We start from the raw sequence: 20,015 nt of genomic DNA, 5'->3' as shown, positions 1-20,015 counted from the left end.
TTACCCGCCTGCCATGGGTTCAGTCTAACCCGCTTGCCACGAGTTCAGTCTTACCCGCCTGCCACGGGTTCAGTCTTACCCGCTTGCCACGGGTTCAGTCTTACCCGCCTGCCACTGGTTCAGTCTTACCCGCATGCCACGGGTTCAGTCTTACCCGCCTGCCACGGGTTCAGTCTTACCCGCCTGCCACGGGTTCAGTCTTACCCGCCTGCCACGGGTTCAGTCTTACCCGCCTGCCACGGGTTCAGTCTTACCCGCCTGCCATGGGTTCAGTCTTACCCGTCTGCCACTTGTTCAGTCTTACCCGCCTGCCACGGGTTCAGTCTTACCCGCCTGCCATGGGTTCAGTTTTACCCGTCTGACACTTGTTCAGTCTTACCCGTCTGCCACTTGTTCAGTCTTACCCGCCTGCCACGGGTTCAGTCTTACCCGCCTGCCATGGGTTCAGTCTAACCCGCTTGCCACGAGTTCAGTCTTACCCGCCTGCCACGGGTTCAGTCTTACCCGCCTGCCACGGGTTCAGTCTTACTCGCCTGCCACGGGTTCAGTCTTACCCGCCTGCCACGGGTTCAGTCTTACCCGTCTGCCACTTGTTCAGTCTTACCCGCCTGCCACGGGTTCAGTCTTACCCGCCTGCCATGGGTTCAGTCTAACCCGCTTGCCACGAGTTCAGTCTTACCCGCCTGCCACGGGTTCAGTCTTACCCGCTTGCCACGGGTTCAGTCTTACCCGCCTGCCACGGGTTCAGTCTTACCCGCATGCCACGGGTTCAGTCTTACCCGCCTGCCACGGGTTCAGTCTTACCCGCCTGCCACGGGTTCAGTCTTACCCGCCTGCCACGGGTTCAGTCTTACCCGCCTGCCACGGGTTCAGGGCCATTTCAGTCTTACCCGTCTGCCACTTGTTCAGTCTTACCCGCCTGCCACGGGTTCAGTCTTACCCGCCTGCCATGGGTTCAGTTTTACCCGTCTGACACTTGTTCAGTCTTACCCGTCTGCCACTTGTTCAGTCTTACCCGCCTGCCACGGGTTCAGTCTTACCCGCCTGCCATGGGTTCAGTCTAACCCGCTTGCCACGAGTTCAGTCTTACCCGCCTGCCACGGGTTCAGTCTTACCCGCCTGCCACGGGTTCAGTCTTACCCGCCTGCCACGGGTTCAGTCTTACCCGCATGCCATGGGTTCAGTCTTACCCGCCTGCCACGGGTTCAGTCTTACCCGCCTGCCACGGGATCAGTCTTACCCGCCTGCCACGGGTTCAGTCTTACCCGCCTGCCACGGGTTCAGTCTTACCCGCCTGCCACGGGTTCAGTCTTACCCGCCTGCCACGGGTTCAGTCTTACCCGCCTGCCACGGGATCAGTCTTACCCGCCTTCCACGGGTTCAGTCTTACCCGCCTGCCACGGGTTCAGTCTTACTCGCCTGCCACGGGTTCAGTCTTACCCGCCTGCAAAGGGTTCAGTCTTACCCGCATGCCACGGGTTCAGTCTTACCCGCCTGCCACGGGTTCAGTCTTACCCGTCTGACACTTGTTCAGTCTTACCCGTCTGCCACTTGTTCAGTCTTACCCGCCTGCCACGGGTTCAGTCTTACCCGCCTGCAACGGGTTCAGTCTTACCCGCATGCCACGGGTTCAGTCTTACCCGCCTGCCACGGGTTCAGTCTTACCCGCCTGCCACTGGTTCAGTCTTACCCGCCTGCCACGGGTTCAGTCTTACCCGCCTGCCACGGGTTCAGTCTTACCCGCCTGCCACGGGTTCAGTCTTACCCGCATGCAACGGGTTCAGACTTACCCGCCTGTCACGGGTTCAGTCTTACCCGCCTGCCACGGGTTCAGTCTTACCGGCCTGCCACGGGTTCAGTCTTACCCGCCTGCCACGGGTTCAGTCTTACCCGCTTGCCACGGGTTCAGTCTTACCCGCCTGCCATGGGTTCAGTCTTACCCGTCTGCCACTTGTTCAGTCTTACCCGCCTGCCACGGGTTCAGTCTTACCCGCCTGCCATGGGTTCAGTTTTACCCGTCTGACACTTGTTCAGTCTTACCCGTCTGCCACTTGTTCAGTCTTACCCGCCTGCCACGGGTTCAGTCTTACCCGCCTGCCATGGGTTCAGTCTAACCCGCTTGCCACGAGTTCAATCTTACCCGCCTGCCACGGGTTCAGTCTTACCCGCTTGCCACGGGTTCAGTCTTACCCGCCTGCCACGGGTTCAGTCTTACCCGCATGCCACGGGTTCAGTCTTACCCGCCTGCCACGGGTTCAGTCTTACCCGCCTGCCACGGGTTCAGTCTTACCCGCCTGCCACGGGTTCAGTCTTACCCGCCTGCCACGGGTTCAGTCTTACCCGCCTGCCATGGGTTCAGTCTTACCCGTCTGCCACTTGTTCAGTCTTACCCGCCTGCCACGGGTTCAGTCTTACCCGCCTGCCATGGGTTCAGTTTTACCCGTCTGACACTTGTTCAGTCTTACCCGTCTGCCACTTGTTCAGTCTTACCCGCCTGCCACGGGTTCAGTCTTACCCGCCTGCCATGGGTTCAGTCTAACCCGCTTGCCACGAGTTCAGTCTTACCCGCCTGCCACGGGTTCAGTCTTACCCGCCTGCCACGGGTTCAGTCTTACCCGCCTGCCACGGGTTCAGTCTTACCCGCATGCCACGGGTTCAGTCTTACCCGCCTGCCACGGGTTCAGTCTTACCCGCCTGCCACGGGTTCAGTCTTACCCGCCTGCCACGGGTTCAGTCTTACCCGCCTGCCACGGGTTCAGTCTTACCCGCCTGCCACGGGTTCAGTCTTACCCGCCTGCCACGGGTTCAGTCTTACCCGCCTGCCACGGGTTCAGTCTTACCCGCCTGCCATGGGTTCAGTCTAACCCGCTTACCACGAGTTCAGTCTTACCCGCCTGCCACGGGTTCAGTCTTACCCGCCTGCCACGGGTTCAGTCTTACCCGCCTGCCACGGGTTCAGTCTTACCCGCCTGCCACGGGTTCAGTCTTACCCGCCTGCCACGGGTTCAGTCTTACCCGCCTGCCACGGGTTCAGTCTTACCCGCCTGCCACGGGTTCAGTCTTACCCGCATGCCACGGGTTCAGTCTTACCCGTCTGCCACGGGTTCAGTCTTACTCGCCTGCCACGGGTTCAGTCTTACCCGCCTGCCACGGGTTCAGTCTTACCCGCCTGCCACGGGTTCAGTCTTACCCGCCTGCCATGGGTTCAGTCTTACCCGTCTGCCACTTGTTCAGTCTTACCCGCCTGCCACGGGTTCAGTCTTACCCGCCTGCCATGGATTCAGTTTTACCCGTCTGACACTTGTTCAGTCTTACCCGTCTGCCACTTGTTCAGTCTTACCCGCCTGCCACGGGTTCAGTCTTACCCGCCTGCCATGGGTTAAGTCTAACCCGCTTGCCACGAGTTCAGTCTTACCCGCCTGCCACGGGTTCAGACTTACCCGCCTGCCACGGGTTCAGTCTTACCCGCCTGCCACGGGTTCAGTCTTACCCGCATGCCACGGGTTCAGTCTTACCCGCCTGCCACGGGTTCAGTCTTACCCGCCTGCCACGGGTTCAGTCTTACCCGCCTGCCACGGGTTCAGTCTTACCCGCCTGCCACGGGTTCAGTCTTACCCGCCTGCCACGGGTTCAGTCTTACCCGCCTGCCATGGGTTCACTCTCACCCGTCTGCCATGGGTTCACTCTCACTAGTCTGCCATGGGTTCACTCTCACCAGTCTGCCATGGGTTCACTCTCACCAGTCTGCCATGGGTTCACTCTCATCAGTCTGCCATGGGCTCACTCTCACCAGTCTTCCATGGGTTCACTCTCACCAGTCTTCCATGGGTTCACTCTAACCAGTCTGCCATGGGTTAACTCTCGCCAGTCTGCCATTGGTTCACTCTCACCAGCCTGCTATAAGTTCACTCTCACCAGTCTGCCATGGGTTCACTCTCACCAGTCTGCCATGAGTTCACTCTCACCAGTCTGCCATGGGTTCACTCTCACTAGTCTGCCATGGGTTCACTCTCACCAGTCTGCCATGGGTTCACTCTCACCAGTCTGCCATGGGTTCACTCTCATCAGTCTGCCATGGGCTCACTCTCACCAGTCTGCCATGGGTTCACTCTCACCCATCTGCCATGGGTTCACTCTCTCCAGTCTTCCATGGGTTCACTCTCACCAGTCTGCCATGGGTTCACTCTCAACAGTCTTCCTTGGGTTCACTCTTACCAGTCTGCCAAGGGTTCACTCTCACCAGTCTGTCATTGGTTGACTCACCCGTATGCCATGGGTTCACTCTCTCAAGTCTGCCTTGGGTTCACTTTCACCCGTCTGCCATGGGTTCACTCTCACCAGTCTTCCATGGGTTCACTCTCACCAGTCTGCCATGGGTTCACTCTCACCAGTCTGCCATGGGTTCACTCTCACCAGTCTGCCATGGGTTCACTCTCACCCGTCTGCCATGGGTTTACTCTCACCAGTCTGCCATGGGTTCACTGTCACCAGTCTGCCATGGGTTCACTCTCACCAGTCTTCCATGGGTTCACTCCCACCAGTCTGCCATGGGTTCACTCTCACCAGTCTGCCATGGTTTCACTCTCACCAGTCTGCCATAGGCTCACCCTCATCCGTCTGCCATAGGTTCAGTCTCACCAGTCTTCCTTGGGTTCACTCTCACCTGTCTGCCATGGGTTCACTCTCACCAGTCTTCCATGGGTTCATTCTCACCAGTCTACCATGGGTTTACTCTCACCATTCTGCCATAGGCTCACTCTCACCCTTCTGCCATGGGTTTACTCTCACCAGTCTGCCATGGGTTCACTCTCACCAGTCGGCCATGGGTTCACTCTCACCAGTCTACCATGGGTTCACTCTCATCAGTCTCCCATGGGTTCACTCTCACCAGTCTACCATGGGTTCACTCTCACCAGTCTGCCATGGATTCACTCTCACTAAACTGCCATGGGTTCACTCTCACCAGTCTACCATGGGTTCACTCTCACCAGTCTGCCATGGGTTCACTCTCACCAGTCTACCATGGGTTCACTCTCACCAGTCTGCCATGGGTTCACTCTCACCAGACTGCCATGCGTTCACTCTCACCAGTCTGCCAAGGGTTCACTCTCACCAGTCTGCCATGGGTTCACTCTCACCAGTCTACCATGGGTTCACTCTCACCAGTCTGCCATGGGTTCACTCTCACCAGACTGCCATGGGTTCACTGTCACTAGTCTGCCATGGGTTCACTGTCACCAGTCTGCCATGGGTTCACTCTCACCACTCTGCCATGGGTTCACTCTCACCAGACTGCCATGCGCTCACTCTCACCAATCTGCCATGGGTTCACTCTCACCAGTCTGCCATGGGTTCACTCTCACCAGTCTGCCATGGGTTCACTCACACCAGTCTGCCATGGGTTCACTCTCACCAGTCTACCATGGGTTCACTCTCACCAGTCTACCATGGGTTCACTCTCACCAGTCTACCATGGGTTCACTCTCACCAGTCTGCCCTGGGTTCAACTCTGCTCTTCTTGTAAATACTCTCAATATATTTCTTGTTCTAAAAAGACTGAATAAATTCTTAAAGGAATGAATTAGTTCTAAAAGACTGAATAAATTCTGAAAGGACTGAATAAGTTCTAAAAGGAATGAATAAGTTCTAAAAAGACTGAATAAATTCTTAAACTAATGAATAAATTCTGGAAGAACTGAATAAATTCTAAAAGGACTGAATAAGTTCTAAAAGGAATGAATAAGTTCTAAAAAGACTGAATAAATTCTTAAAGGAATGAATAAATTCTGAAAGAACTGAATAAATTCTAAAAGGACTGAATAAGTTCTAAAAGGAATGAATATGTTCTAAAAAGACTGAATAAATTCTTAAAGGAATGAATAAATTCTGAAAGAACTGAATAAATTCTAAAAGGACTGAATAAGTTCTAAAAGGAATAAATAAGTTCTGAAAGACTGAATAAATTCTTTAAGGGCTGAATAAGTTCTAAAAGAACTGAATAAGTTCTGAAAGCAATTTTATTGATGAAGAAACCAGTAAGCCTAAGTTCTATATATATATATATATATATATTTATATATATATATATATATATATATATATATATATATATATATATATATATATATATATATATATATATATATATATATATATATATATATATATATATGTCTTAAAAAACTGCATAACTTTTGAATATATTTTTCTATATAATAAAACTTGTTAAGTTCTGAATAAGTTTTTCTTTCTTCAGCTTTGTATTAAGGAGAAAAGGTTCAGAAGCGTTGGTTGCTTGTTCTCTGAACCTTGACCTCCGCGATGAACCTCCGATACATGACGTGTCTCCTAAACTGGAGTGCATCCTGACCTTCCTGGACCACTGTGAAGAACCGGCCAAGTAAGACTGCAGACACACTCTCATTACAAGACACTGAAACATGGCTACAAGAACTGTACTTCCTACCTCCAGCACTGTAGCATCCTCACCAATTCTTCAGAGTGCAGGCACTGTACTTCCCACCTCCAGTACTGTAACATCCTCACCCAACCTTCAGAGTGCAGACACTGTGCTTCCCACCACAAGTGCTGTAACATTTTCACCCACCCTTCAGAGTGCAGGCACTGTACTTCCCACCTCAAGTACTGTAACATCTTCACCAATCCAACAGAATGTAGGCACTGTACTTCCCACCTCAAGTACCGTAACATCTTCATCTACCCTTCAGAGTGCAGACACTGTACTTCCCATTTCCAGTACTGTAACATCCTCACCCGTCATTCATAGTACAGACACTGTACTTCCCACCTGAAGTTCTGTAACATCTTCACCCACCCTTCAGAGTGCACACACTGTGCTTCCCACTTCCAATTCTGTAGCGCCCTGACCCTCCCATCAGAGTGCAGACACTGTACCTCCCACATCCAGTACTGTAACATCCTCACCCGTCCTTCATAGTACAGACACTGTACTTCTCACCTCAAGTACTGTAACATCTTCACCCACCCTTCAGAGTGCAGGCACTGTACTTCCCACTTCCAGTACTGTAACATCCTCACCAATCCTTCAGAGTGCAGGCACTGTACTTCCCACCTCAAGTACTGTAACATCGTCACCCACCCTTCAGAGTACAGGCACTGTACTTCCAACTTCCAATACTGTAACATCCTCACCCACCAATCAGAGTACAGACACTGTACTTCCCATCTGAAGTACTGTAACATCTTCACCCACCATTCAGAGTGCAGGCACTGTACTTCCCACTTCTACTACTGTAATATCCTCGCCAATCCTTCAGAGTGCAGGCACTGCACTTCCCACCTCAAGTACTGTAACATCCTCACCCACCCTTCAGAGTGCAGGCACTGTACTTCCCACTTACAGTAATGTAACGTCCTAATCCACCCATCAGAGTGCACGGTACCTCCCACTTCCAGTACTGTAGCATCCTCACCCACCTTTCATAGTACAGACACTGTACTTCCCACCTCAAGAACTGTAACATCTTCACCCACCCTTCAGAGTGCAGGCACTGTACTTCCCACTTCTAGTACTGTAACATCCTCACCAATCCTTCAGAGTGCAGGCACTGTACTTCCCACTTCCAGTACTGTAACATCCTCACCCATCTTTCAGAGTACAGACTCTGTACTTCTCACCTCAAGTACTGTAACATCTTCACCCACCCTTCAGAGTGCAGGCACTGTACTTCCCACTTCTAGTACTGTAACATCCTCACCAATCCTTCAGAGTGCAGGCACTGCACTTCCCACCTCAAGTACGGTAACATCCTCACCAATCCTTCAGAGTGCAGGCACTGTACTTACCACCTCAATCCATCAAAGTGTAGGCACTGTACTTCCCACCTCAAGTACTGTAACATCCTCACCCACCCTTCAGGGTGCAGACACTGTACTTCACACTTCCTGAACTGTATCATCCTCACCAATCCATCAGAGTGCAGGCACTGTACTTCCCACCTCAATCCATCAGAGTGCAGGCACTGTACTTCCCTCCTCAAGTACTGTAACATCCTCACCAATCCATCAGAGTGCAGGCACTGTACTTCCCACCTCAAGTACTGTAACATCCTCAACCACCCTCCAGAGTGCAGGGACTGTACTTCCCACTTCCAGTACTGTAACGTCCTAACCCACCTATCAGAGTGCACTGTACCTCCCACTTCCAGTACTGTAACATCCTCACCAATCCTTCAGAGTGCAGGCACTGTACTTCCCACCTCAAGTACTGTAACTTCCTCACCCACCCTTCAGAGTGCAGACACTGTACTTCCCACCTCAAGTACTGTAACATCCTCACCCACCCTTCAGAGTGCAGACACTGTACTTCCCACTTCCAGTTCTGTAACATCCTCACCAATCCTTCACAGTGCAGGCACTGTACTTCACACTTCCTGAACTGTAACATCCTCAATAATCCATCAGAGTGCAGGCACTGTACTTCCCACCTCAAATACTGTAACATCCTCGCCAATCCATCAAAGTGTAGGCACTGTACTTCCTACCTCAAGTACTGTAACATCCTTACCCACCCTTCAGAGTGCAGGCACTGTACTTCCCACTTCCAGTACTGTAACATCCTAACCCTCCCTTCAGAGTGTAGGCACTGTGCTTCACACTTCCAATACTGTAACATCCTAACACACCCTTCAGAGTGCAGACACTGTACTTCCCACTTCCAGTACTGTAACATCCTCACCAATCCTTCAGAGTGCAGACACTGTACTTCCCACCTCAAGCACTGTAACATCCTCACCCACCCTTCAGAGTGCAGACACTGTACTTACCACTTCCAGTACTGTAACATCCTCACCAATCCTTCACAGTGCAGGCACTTTTCACACTTCCTGGACTGCAACATCCTCGCCAATCCATCAGAGTGCAGGCACTGTACTTCCCACCTCAAGTACTGTAACATCCTCACCAATCCATCAAAGTGTAGGCACTGTACTTCCCACCTCAAGTACTGTAACATCCTCACCAATCCTTCAGAATGCAGGCACTGTACTTCCCAACTCAAGAACTGTAATTTCCTCACTCACCCTTCAGAGTGCAGGCACTGTACTTCCTACCTCAAGTACTGTAACTTCCTCACCCACCCTTCAGAGTGCAGGCACTGTACTTCCCACTTCCAGTACTGTAACATCCTCACACACCCTTCAGAGTGCAGGCACTGTACTTCCCACTTCCACTACTCTAACATCCTCCCACCCTTCAGAGTGTAGGCACTGTACTTCCCACTTCCAATACTGTAACATCCTCACTCACCCTTCAGAGTGCAGACACTGTACTTCCCACTTCCAGTACTGTAACATCCTCACCCACCCTTCAGAGTGCAGGCACTGTACTTCCCACTTCCAGTACTGTAACCTCCTAACCCACCTATCAGAGTGCACTGTACCTCCCACTTCCAGTACTGTAACATCCTCACCAATCCTTCAGAGTGCAGGCACTGTACTTCCCACCTTAAGTACTGAAACTTCCTCACCCACCCTTCAGAGTGCAGACACTGTACTTCCCACCTCAAGTACTGTAACATCCTCACCCACCCTTCAGAGTGCAGACACTGTACTTCCCACCTCAAGTACTGTAACATCCTCACCCACCCTTCAGAGTGCAGACACTGTACTTCCCACTTCCAGTACTCTAACATCCTCACCAATCCTTCAGAGTGCAGACACTGTACTTCCCACTTCCAGTATTGTAACATCCTCACCAATCCTTCACAGTGCAGGCACTGTACTTCACACTTCCTGAACTGTAACATCCTCAATAATCCATCAGAGTGCAGGCACTCTACTTCCCACCTCAAGTACTGTAACATCCTCGCCAATCCATCAAAGTGTAGGCACTGTACTTCCCACCTCAAGTACTGTAACATCCTTACCCACCCTTCAGAGTGCAGGCACTGTACTTCCCACTTCCAGTACTGTAACATCCTAACCCTCCCTTCAGAGTGTAGGCACTGTGCTTCACACTTCCAATACTGTAACATCCTCACACACCCTTCAGAGTGCAGACACTGTACTTCCCACTTCCAGTACTGTAACATCCTCACCAATCCTTCAGAGTGCAGACACTGTACTTCCCACCTCAAGTACTGTAACATCCTCACCCACCCTTCAGAGTGCAGACACTGTACTTCCCACTTCCAGTATTGTAACATTCTCACCAATCCTTCAGAGTGCAGACACTGTACTTCCCACCTCAAGTACTGTAACATCCTCACCCACCATTCAGAGTGCAGACACTGTACTTCCCACTTCCAGTACTGTAACATCCTCACCAATCCTTCACAGTGCAGGCACTTTTCACACTTCCTGGACTGCAACATCCTCACCAATCCATCAGAGTGGAGGCACTGTACTTCCCACCTCAAGTACTGTAACATCCTCACCCACCCTTCAGAGTGCAGACACTGTACTTCCCACTTCCAGTACTGTAACATCCTCACCAATCCTTCACAGTGCAGGCACTTTTCACACTTCCTGGACTGCAACATCCTCACCAATCCATCAGAGTGTAGGCACTGTACTTCCCACCTCAAGTACTGTAACATCCTCATCAATCCATCAAAGTGTAGGCACTGTACTTCCCACCTCAAGTACTGTAACATCCTCACCAATCCTTCAGAATGCAGGCACTGTACTTCCCAACTCAAGTACTGTAATTTCCTCACTCACCCTTCAGAGTGCAAGCACTGTACTTCCTACCTCAAGTACTGTAACTTCCTCACCCACCCTTCAGAGTGCAGGCGCTGTACTTCCCACCTCCAGTACTGTAACATCCTCACACATCCTTCAGAGTGAAGGCACTGTACTTCCCACGTCCAGTACTGTAACATCCTCACCATCCTTCAGAGTGTAGGCACTGTACTTCCCACTTCCAGTACGGTAACATCCTCACTCACCCTTCAGAGTGCAGACACTGTACTTCCCACTTCCAGTACTGTAACATCCTCACCCACCCTTCAGAGTGCAGGCACTGTACTTCCCACTTCCAGTACTGTAACCTCCTAACCCACGTATCAGAGTGCACTGTACCTCCCACTTCCAGTACTGTAACATCCTCACCAATCCTTCAGAGTGCAGGCACTGTACTTCCCACCTCAAGTACTGTAACTTCCTCACCCACCCTTCAGAGTGCAGACACTGTACTTCCCACCTCAAGTACTGTAACATCCTCACCCACCCTTAGGAGTGCAGACACTGTACTTCCCACTTCCAGTACTCTAACATCCTCACCAATCCTTCAGAGTGCAGACACTGCACTTCCCACTTCCAGTACTGTAACATCCTCACCAATCCTTCACAGTGCAGGCACTGTACTTCACACTTCCTGAACTGTAACATCCTCAATAATCCATCAGAGTGCAGGCACTGTACTTCCCACCTCAAGTACTGTAACATCCTCGCCAATCCATCAAAGTGTAGGCACTGTACTTCCCACCTCAAGTACTGTAACATCCTAACCCACCCTTCAGAGTGCAGGCACTGTACTTCCCACTTCCAGTACTGTAACATCCTAACCCTCCATTCAGAGTGTAGGCACTGTGCTTCACACTTCCAATACTTTAACATCCTCACACACCCTTCAGAGTGCAGACACTGTACTTCCCACCTCAAGTACTGTAACATCCTCACCAATCCTTCAGAGTGTAGACACTGTACTTCCCACCTCAAGTACTGTAACATCCTCACCCACCCTTCAGAGTGCAGACACTGTACTTCCCACTTCCAGTATTGTAACATTCTCACCAATCCTTCACAATGCAGGCACTTTTCACACTTCCTGGACTGCAACATCCTCACCAATCCATCAGAGTGCAGGCACTGTACTTCCCACCTCAAGTACTGTAACATCCTCACCAATCCATCAAAGTGTAGGCACTGCACTTCCCACCTCAAGTACTGTAACATCCTCACCAATCCTTCAGAATGCAGGCACTGTACTTCCCAACTCAAGTACTGTAATTTCCTCACTCACCCTTCAGAGTGCAGGCACTGTACTTCCTACCTCAAGTACTGTAACTTCCTCACCCACCCTTCAGAGTGCAGGCACTGTACTTCCCACTTCCAGTACTGTAACATCCTCACACACCCTTCAGAGTGCAGGCACTGTACTTCCCACTTCCACTGCTGTAACATCCTCCTACCCTTCAGAGTGTAGGCACTGTACTTCCCACTTCCAATACTGTAACATCCTCACTCACCCTTCAGAGTGCAGACACTGTACTTCCCACTTCCAGTACTGTAACATCCTCACCCACCCTTCAGAGTGCAGGCACTGTACTTCCCACCTCAAATACTGTAACATTCTCACCAATCCATCAAAGTGCAGGCACTGTACTTCCCACCTTAAATACTGTAAGATCCTCACCCAACCTTCTGAGTGCAGGCACTGTACTTCCCACTTCCAGTACTGTAACATCCTCACCCACCCTTCAGAGTGCAGGCACTGTACTTCCTACCTCAAGTACTGTAACTTCCTCACCCACCCTTCAGAGTGCAGGCACTGTACTTCCCACTTCCAGTACTGTAACATCCTCACACACCCTTCAGAGTGCAGGCACTGTACTTCCCACTTCCACTACTCTAACATCCTCCCACCCTTCAGAGTGTAGGCACTGTACTTCCCACTTCCAATACTGTAACATCCTCACTCACCCTTCAGAGTGCAGACACTGTACTTCCCACTTCCAGTACTGTAACATCCTCACCCACCCTTCAGAGTGCAGGCACTGTACTTCCCACCTCAAATACTGTAACATCCTCACCAATCCATCAAAGTGCAGGCACTGTACTCCCCACCTTAAATACTGTAAGATCCTCACCCACCCTTCAGAGTGCAGGCACTGTACTTCCCACCTCAAATACTGTAACATCCTCACCAATCCATCAAAGTGCAGGCACTGTACTTCCCACCTTAAATACTGTAAGATCCTCACCCAACCTTCTGAGTGCAGGCACTGTACTTCCCACTTCCAGTACTGTAACATCCTCACCAATCCTTCAGTGTGCAAGTGCTGTACTTCCCACGTCAAGTACTTTTTTTATATATTTTTATTTAAAAACCTTACAAAAGTACAAAAGATACATAATAATAGTGAAGAATACAAAAACATAATAGAATCCGCTACTAGCACCAGGTTATTCCTGGAGGTGGCAGGTACTATAACAACAGCTACTGTAACAAACAGTACACGCAAAAGTCAAAACTCACTAGGTCATTTACAGTCATTGATAAGTACCACCACGCAATTGTGAACAATGAAACACACCAAAGGAAACTTTACATGGTTTTACAGTGATTAGGAGTGCCTTGTCATAAACTGTTACAACAAATACAAGATAGTAATAAAGTTGGTAGAATTACCGACAATATGTAAAGTAAAAGGACACAAGTGCAACTAATGTGACATTTTTTGTGGCAACGTTTCGCTCTCCAGGAGCTTTATCAAGCCATTACAAACAATACATGGACACAGAGGGTATATAAAGGCTCAGAGTGAGGTGAATACTAGTGAGGTACCATTTCGATGTTCACTAGTGGTAGTAGTAGTAGTAGTAGTAGTGACAAAAGTAATACAATATGGGAGAGCAATTAATTCGTACATGAGTAAAAGGATATAAAAGCTATTACTTGGGTAACATAAAAATAGGTTGGACAAATATAAACTGGAAAGAGGCAGCTTGTTTCAGTGTTCACTCTCTGTGCTTTGTGTAGTATAACAGGAGAGACTATGTGATGGCAGGGTTTACTGTTTTCAGGAGGATTCTTGCTAAGACTTCGGAGATGGTGAAGCTGCCGTTGTTTTGTTTAATTGTATTCGAAACAGCGATCAGTGCTGATTCGAGGCACTTGCGTCTGCGGAAATTAGTTTCTTTGATCACTAATTGGGCGTCTCTGAATTTCATGAGATGATTGGTGGAATTTCGGTGTTGTACACAGGCGTTGTTCAGGTTATCGTTCCTACATGCGTAAATGTGTTCATTGAGGCGGGTGTCGAGGTTTCTGGCTGTTTCACCTACGTAAATCTTGTCACAGCCTCCACAGGGTATAGTGTAAACTCCTGCATTGACTGGTTCGTGGTGCTTGGATTTTGTCCTGGTTATATCCTTTATTGAAGTGCTAGAAGCGATGGCGACTCTGGTGTTAGCTTGTGAAAGTGCTTTTGAGACGTTCAGTGCAACCTGACTGTTGGGAAGAATTATAACTTTGCTGGGAGTGGTGTTGATGCGTGGAGAATTTATGATCTGAAGAGCTCTTTTCTTGCAGTCTTTGATGAAAAAAGAAGGAAAATGTAACTCTGTGAATGTTTGGTGAATGTATGTACACTCCTCGTCAAGAAACTCAGGACTACAAATTCGGTATGCTCTTCGGAAATTCCCGATGATGATGCCTCTTTTGGTCTTGGTATCTTGACTGGAATAGAAGTGTGTTTTTCTTTCAATAACAAGCTCTACAAACAAACCTACGGCATGGGAATGGGGTCCCCCATAAGTGCCGTCCTAGCCAACTTATACATGGAACACCTAGAGTCCGAACACTTCGCCAACATCATCCCTTCAAGCGTCACTTGGTTACGTTACGTGGACGATGTCCTCGTAATAACTCCAAAACGTTTTGATGTACGGGATCTTCAGGCAAGGCTCAACGCAGTTGAACCGGCGATCCAGTTTACACTAGAAGAAGAGTCCAATGACAAGCTACCTTTCCTCGACGTCCTCATTCACAAAGTAGACAACAACCTAAGATTTCAAGTTTATCGGATACCCACCAATAAAAATGATCTCACACACTTCTATTCCCGTCAAGATACCAAGACCAAAAGAGGCATCATCATCGGGTTTTTCCTAAGAGCATACCGAATTTGTAGTCCTGAGTTTCTTGACGAGGAGTGTACATACATTCACCAAACATTCACAGAGTTACATTTTCCTTCTTTTTTCATCAAAGACTGCAAGAAAAGAGCTCTTCAGATCATAAATTCTCCACGCATCAACACCACTCCCAGCAAAGTTATAATTCTTCCCAACAGTCAGGTTGCACTGAACGTCTCAAAAGCACTTTCACAAGCTAACACCAGAGTCGCCATCGCTTCTAGCACTTCAATAAAGGATATAACCAGGACAAAATCCAAGCACCACGAACCAGTCAATGCAGGAGTTTACACTATACCCTGTGGAGGCTGTGACAAGATTTACGTAGGTGAAACAGCCAGAAACCTCGACACCCGCCTCAATGAACACATTTACGCATGTAGGAACGATAACCTGAACAACGCCTGTGTACAACACCGAAATTCCACCAATCATCTCATGAAATTCAGAGACGCCCAATTAGTGATCAAAGAAACTAATTTCCGCAGACGCAAGTGCCTCGAATCAGCACTGATCGCTGTTTCGAATACAATTAAACAAAACAACGGCAGCTTCACCATCTCCGAAGTCTTAGCAAGAATCCTCCTGAAAACAGTAAACCCTGCCATCACATAGTCTCTCCTGTTATACTACACAAAGCACAGAGAGTGAACACTGAAACAAGCTGCCTCTTTCCAGTTTATATTTGTCCAACCTATTTTTATGTTACCCAAGTAATAGCTTTTATATCCTTTTACTCATGTACGAATTAATTGCTCTCCCATATTGTATTACTTTTGTCACTACTACTACTACTACTACTACCACTAGTGAACATCGAAATGGTACCTCACTAGTATTCACCTCACTCTGAGCCTTTATATACCCTCTGTGTCCATGTATTGTTTGTAATGGCTTGATAACGCTCCTGGAGAGCGAAACGTTGCCACAATAAATGTCACATTAGTTGCACTTGTGTCCTTTTACTTTACAAATACAAGATACAAATTGCACAACATCACAAGGTTACTATAGTAAAGGTGGTAACACATGACTGGAGCCATAGCTACAATTATCACACACAAAATGTATACTACACAAATCATGATAGTAAGTTGTAAGGACCCTAACAAAGCTATCATAAAAACTATAAAAACACAAAATGCGAACATACACTCTAGTACAGGGTTCAGGTTATTTTTTATTAAAAACTTCAAGTACATAACATAAAGTGATATATAACAATGGAGGTCAAGAGATCATCAGTACAATACAGGTTCTGGGTGTCTTAAACTACAATTGACAGAACACAACCTGCTCACCTCTGCACCGTACACTGCTACAAAACCTACCTACCAACATAAAATTCAAAATGGTAAATCAACACATGATAACAGGGTCCTCTACGAACACCAGGTATCCCCGGGTGTACAGGACACAACAAACATTAACAAAAGTGCATTATATGGGACACAATACATATAAGGTGTGCAGTCCTAGAGAAAATCCATAACACTATAGTGGATGACTAAACATGCCAACGAACAACAGAACATGATTATTACAGTAACTAGGGAAAGCCTAATCAACAGACATTGCAACTAATGCAACTTACAAGGCACACACCATGAAGATTCGGAGAAATGCCAGTATACAATACTATACTATCGCCTTTGCGGCGCCTTGTTCTACACTCGGTCAACCAACCAATAGACACTATCCAACTTGGCTGGTAGCAGTAACGCGACAGCCTGCGACAAAAGGCTGGCCACCAGAACTCTCCCTCAAGTCCTCAAAAGCCACCTACCCCCTCCTCCCTTGTGGCTCATCCTAAAAGAATGCACACTGCACCCTGCAGGGCTGCAAGTATCACAGCCAATCAAGCTTTTTAAGCACGTGCCCATGCCATACAAGAACATCTACCTGAAAGACATGGTAAACCAATCCAGCACACGCCAGCACCCTCGCCCAGAAACTGACAGTCTGTACCAAGGAGACCTGAGATATGAGAACCATTGACGGCCGGAACACACTCAGGGACATAGTAATGACTGGCATGATCGATGTTACCCCCCCCCTCGTTTGACCCATTTCACATCCAAGCAAACAACATCCATTAACCCTCACTCCCCCCTCCCCGTGCTGCCGCCTCTGTCATACAACAACTAGTTCACTTGCACTCCCGATCATCGCTGTCCACCAGCCCATTGCCGTCCTGTCCCAACCAATGAGCTAAGTTTTGCTACCGTCATACCACAATAACCCTCAGGAAAACACTCGACCCACCTACTACCATAGACGCTTCTATTTCTGCACATTGTCCCACAAAACCATGCAGCCAACGCACTGACCCTACTGGTGCCCCGCACCTCACGCATTCCCCAAGACATGTACAAAAAATCCACTATGGTATATCTTAACGCTCGTGTCACCTCTTGTGTCGCCCCATCCATGTCGAGGAGTAACGCCCTTAAAGTAGTCGCCCTTCCCCCCCAACATCCTGAATACTTCCCTCATCCACAACCTTACCACTTCTAGAGTAGGTCAACAATACACAGCATGAAACGCCGTTTCCTCTTCACCACAATGCAGGCAGGTTGCATCCTGAACATAACCCATTTTCCATAACATCACCTTAGACGCCTGTATCCCCATGATGAATCTATACACCACCTCACGCACCTTAGCGGGTATACGAAGCCGCCGGAATTCCTCCCATATCACCTTCCAATTACATATAGGATAAATCCCCACCCCTGACAATGCTGCCCGCTGGGATCCCACACTCACCAGCCTCCCTATGGGCATACCGCATACATCCCTAACCAGTAACATATTGGAGCAAGTCCTCGCATGCCTTCAGCTCCTTTCCATCCCACCAACACCAGACTTCTCTCCTGACCTCTCCCACCCTACGGCCTCGAGCCCCCCCTAGTCTTAAGTAACACACCCAGACATAAATTGCTCTCATCCTAGGTCCCAAAGCTTGCAAACCTAAACCCCCCATGTGTACTCCAGACATCACCACCTCACGTCCCAACCATGCCCTTCCATATCCCCAAATATACCTCAATGCTCTTCTCTGTATCTCTGTTACATCACAGGGCCACAAAGGATATACAGCTGCCACTCCCCAGACCTTACTATACACAAGCGAGTTCACGACCATCACCCGTTGGTGCAATGAGGAATCCCCGGCTCATAGTCCTCGTAATCTACCCAGCACCTTGTCCCATACCGCCACCGAATTAAACTCCCTACTCGCTTGTTTGTCTGCCAAATACATAATCCCACAAATCTTAATTCTATCCACACATGTCCATTCAAACCCCTCACCCATTCTCCCCCCTACCCAGCTCCCCACCTCTAGCAACATCAACTTACGCCTGCTAACCCTCATACCCGTCGCAGACCCAAACCTTTCAATGCCCTCACCCATGTAAACGAAATCCTCCCATGCACTAATCAGAACCGTTGTATCATCAATGTACCCCACTACACTCCCCCAATGCATCCTCGCACCCCCTTCTTCACTCACGATCTAACAGCTCATAAAACGGATTTTGTACACATGCAAACATGATTTGGGAAAGTGGACACCCCTGCCTCAAACCTCGTTCCATGCATATATTGCCCCCCAGTCGCCCATTCACCTGAACCCTCATCATCACCCCGGCATACAATGCCTCCACCCATCCCATTACATTTGCACAAAAACCCAAGCCATGTAAACACTCCCGCACAAATCCTGTCCACACAATCGTACGCTGTTTCCCAGTCCAAACCGAGAACCCTCCCTCCCCACCCCCTCCAGGAAATCCCGGATATGTCCATGACCCTCCCTCATACTTCTCCCAGGAATTCCATACTGTCCCTCATGTAAAACCGACCCTAGAAGCCCCTTCAAACGATTGCCCAATATTTTCACAAACACCTTGTAATCAGCACACATTAAAGAAATTGCCCTGTAGGCACTCAGAACGTGCTCCCCTCCCTTCTTAGGAACCAACACAACAACACCCATTTGTTGAGACTCACCCATTCTCCCACTTGCCAACATATTATTTAGAACCCCAATGACAGCATGCCTGATGCATCCCCAATGCTTCCTGTAAAATTCAATTGGCAACCCATCATTGCCCGGCGTCTTACCAGTCTGTATTCCAAAAATCGCCACCGCAGCCTCCTCCTCACAAATATCCTCTTCCATCCTCTCTCTAATCCCTGTCCCCAACACAGCACGAGCCCCCTTCCCCACCAACCCCCGTGAACCGTTACCCATTTTCCCGAAACCAAGCATCAGTGTAATAGCCCATGCTGTCTCTGGTGGCGAACATCGTGCTATCCTGGTATCCCCCACCCCTGAACTTGCCACCAATTGCAACATGGTAGTCATAGCACGACGTTCTCGGAACTTGCGTAATGCGAGCCCAGACAGCTTGTCGCCCCATAGTACGTCCTCCAACCCCGCTCAATAACGTATCCCATTGAAACATTCATTGCGAATGTCCGCAAGTCTATCCCTTGTGGATTCTGCTTCCCCGCCCGCCCCACACCCCCTGTCATAATAATTCTTTAGCTGAGATTCCAAATAATTTTGCCAGCCAAAACGCCATCTCGCTTCCTCCTTCCCCCTGCCTCGGAAATAGGTTGCAATGCATGGCTTTGCTTTCAACTCCCACCAGTCAACGAGCTGCATTGCCCTATCCCTTCCCTCCATGAACCTACCCAACCATTCTTCGAAACCCGCACCCCCTTCCTCACCCCTAAGCAATCCTACATTTAACATTCAATAACCAGCATGAATTCTGACCACTCCCTCCCACTGCAAATCAGCAATTACCGCTCTGTGGTTCGAGAAACCTACATCGACCATCTGCACATCCCTCACCTCTATACCCCGCATTACATAAATCCTGTCTAGCCTCACTGCATATTCTCGTCTGACAAAAGTGTGCTCCGCCGCTAAGCCGCCATCCCCCCACAACATCCACAACACCTACATCTTGCAATGTGTCCCGCAGAACCTTCAGTATGCACCCCACCCCCCTTGGTTCCACATCCCTTCCGCGAATCACGCAATTCCAATCCCTGCCCATGATCGTGACCGCCGGCAATGCCCATAAACACTGT

General features: G+C 49.2%; 1 protein-coding gene across 6 annotated transcripts in view; it reads left to right on the top strand.

The window, feature by feature from the left end:
• LOC128690171 (beta-alanyl-bioamine nonribosomal peptide synthetase ebony) overlaps nt 1-20,015 on the top strand; it is a 414,773-nt gene that overhangs the window by 374,616 nt on the left and 20,142 nt on the right. For all 6 annotated transcript variants that reach the window (XR_011392677.1, XR_011392675.1, XR_011392676.1 and 3 more), the window contains exon 17: nt 6,257-6,400. Coding sequence is in view for 3 of the 6 variants with exons in the window: in XM_070090435.1 (XP_069946536.1) it covers nt 6,257-6,400 (144 nt within the window). In the remaining 3 variants the exon portion in view is untranslated. The remainder of the gene's footprint in view (nt 1-6,256; nt 6,401-20,015) is intronic.

This window comes from Cherax quadricarinatus, chromosome 32 (genome assembly GCF_038502225.1).
Source record: "Cherax quadricarinatus isolate ZL_2023a chromosome 32, ASM3850222v1, whole genome shotgun sequence".
NCBI classification, from domain to species: domain Eukaryota; kingdom Metazoa; phylum Arthropoda; class Malacostraca; order Decapoda; family Parastacidae; genus Cherax; species Cherax quadricarinatus.
This window is presented reverse-complemented; position numbering and strand designations above follow the sequence as displayed.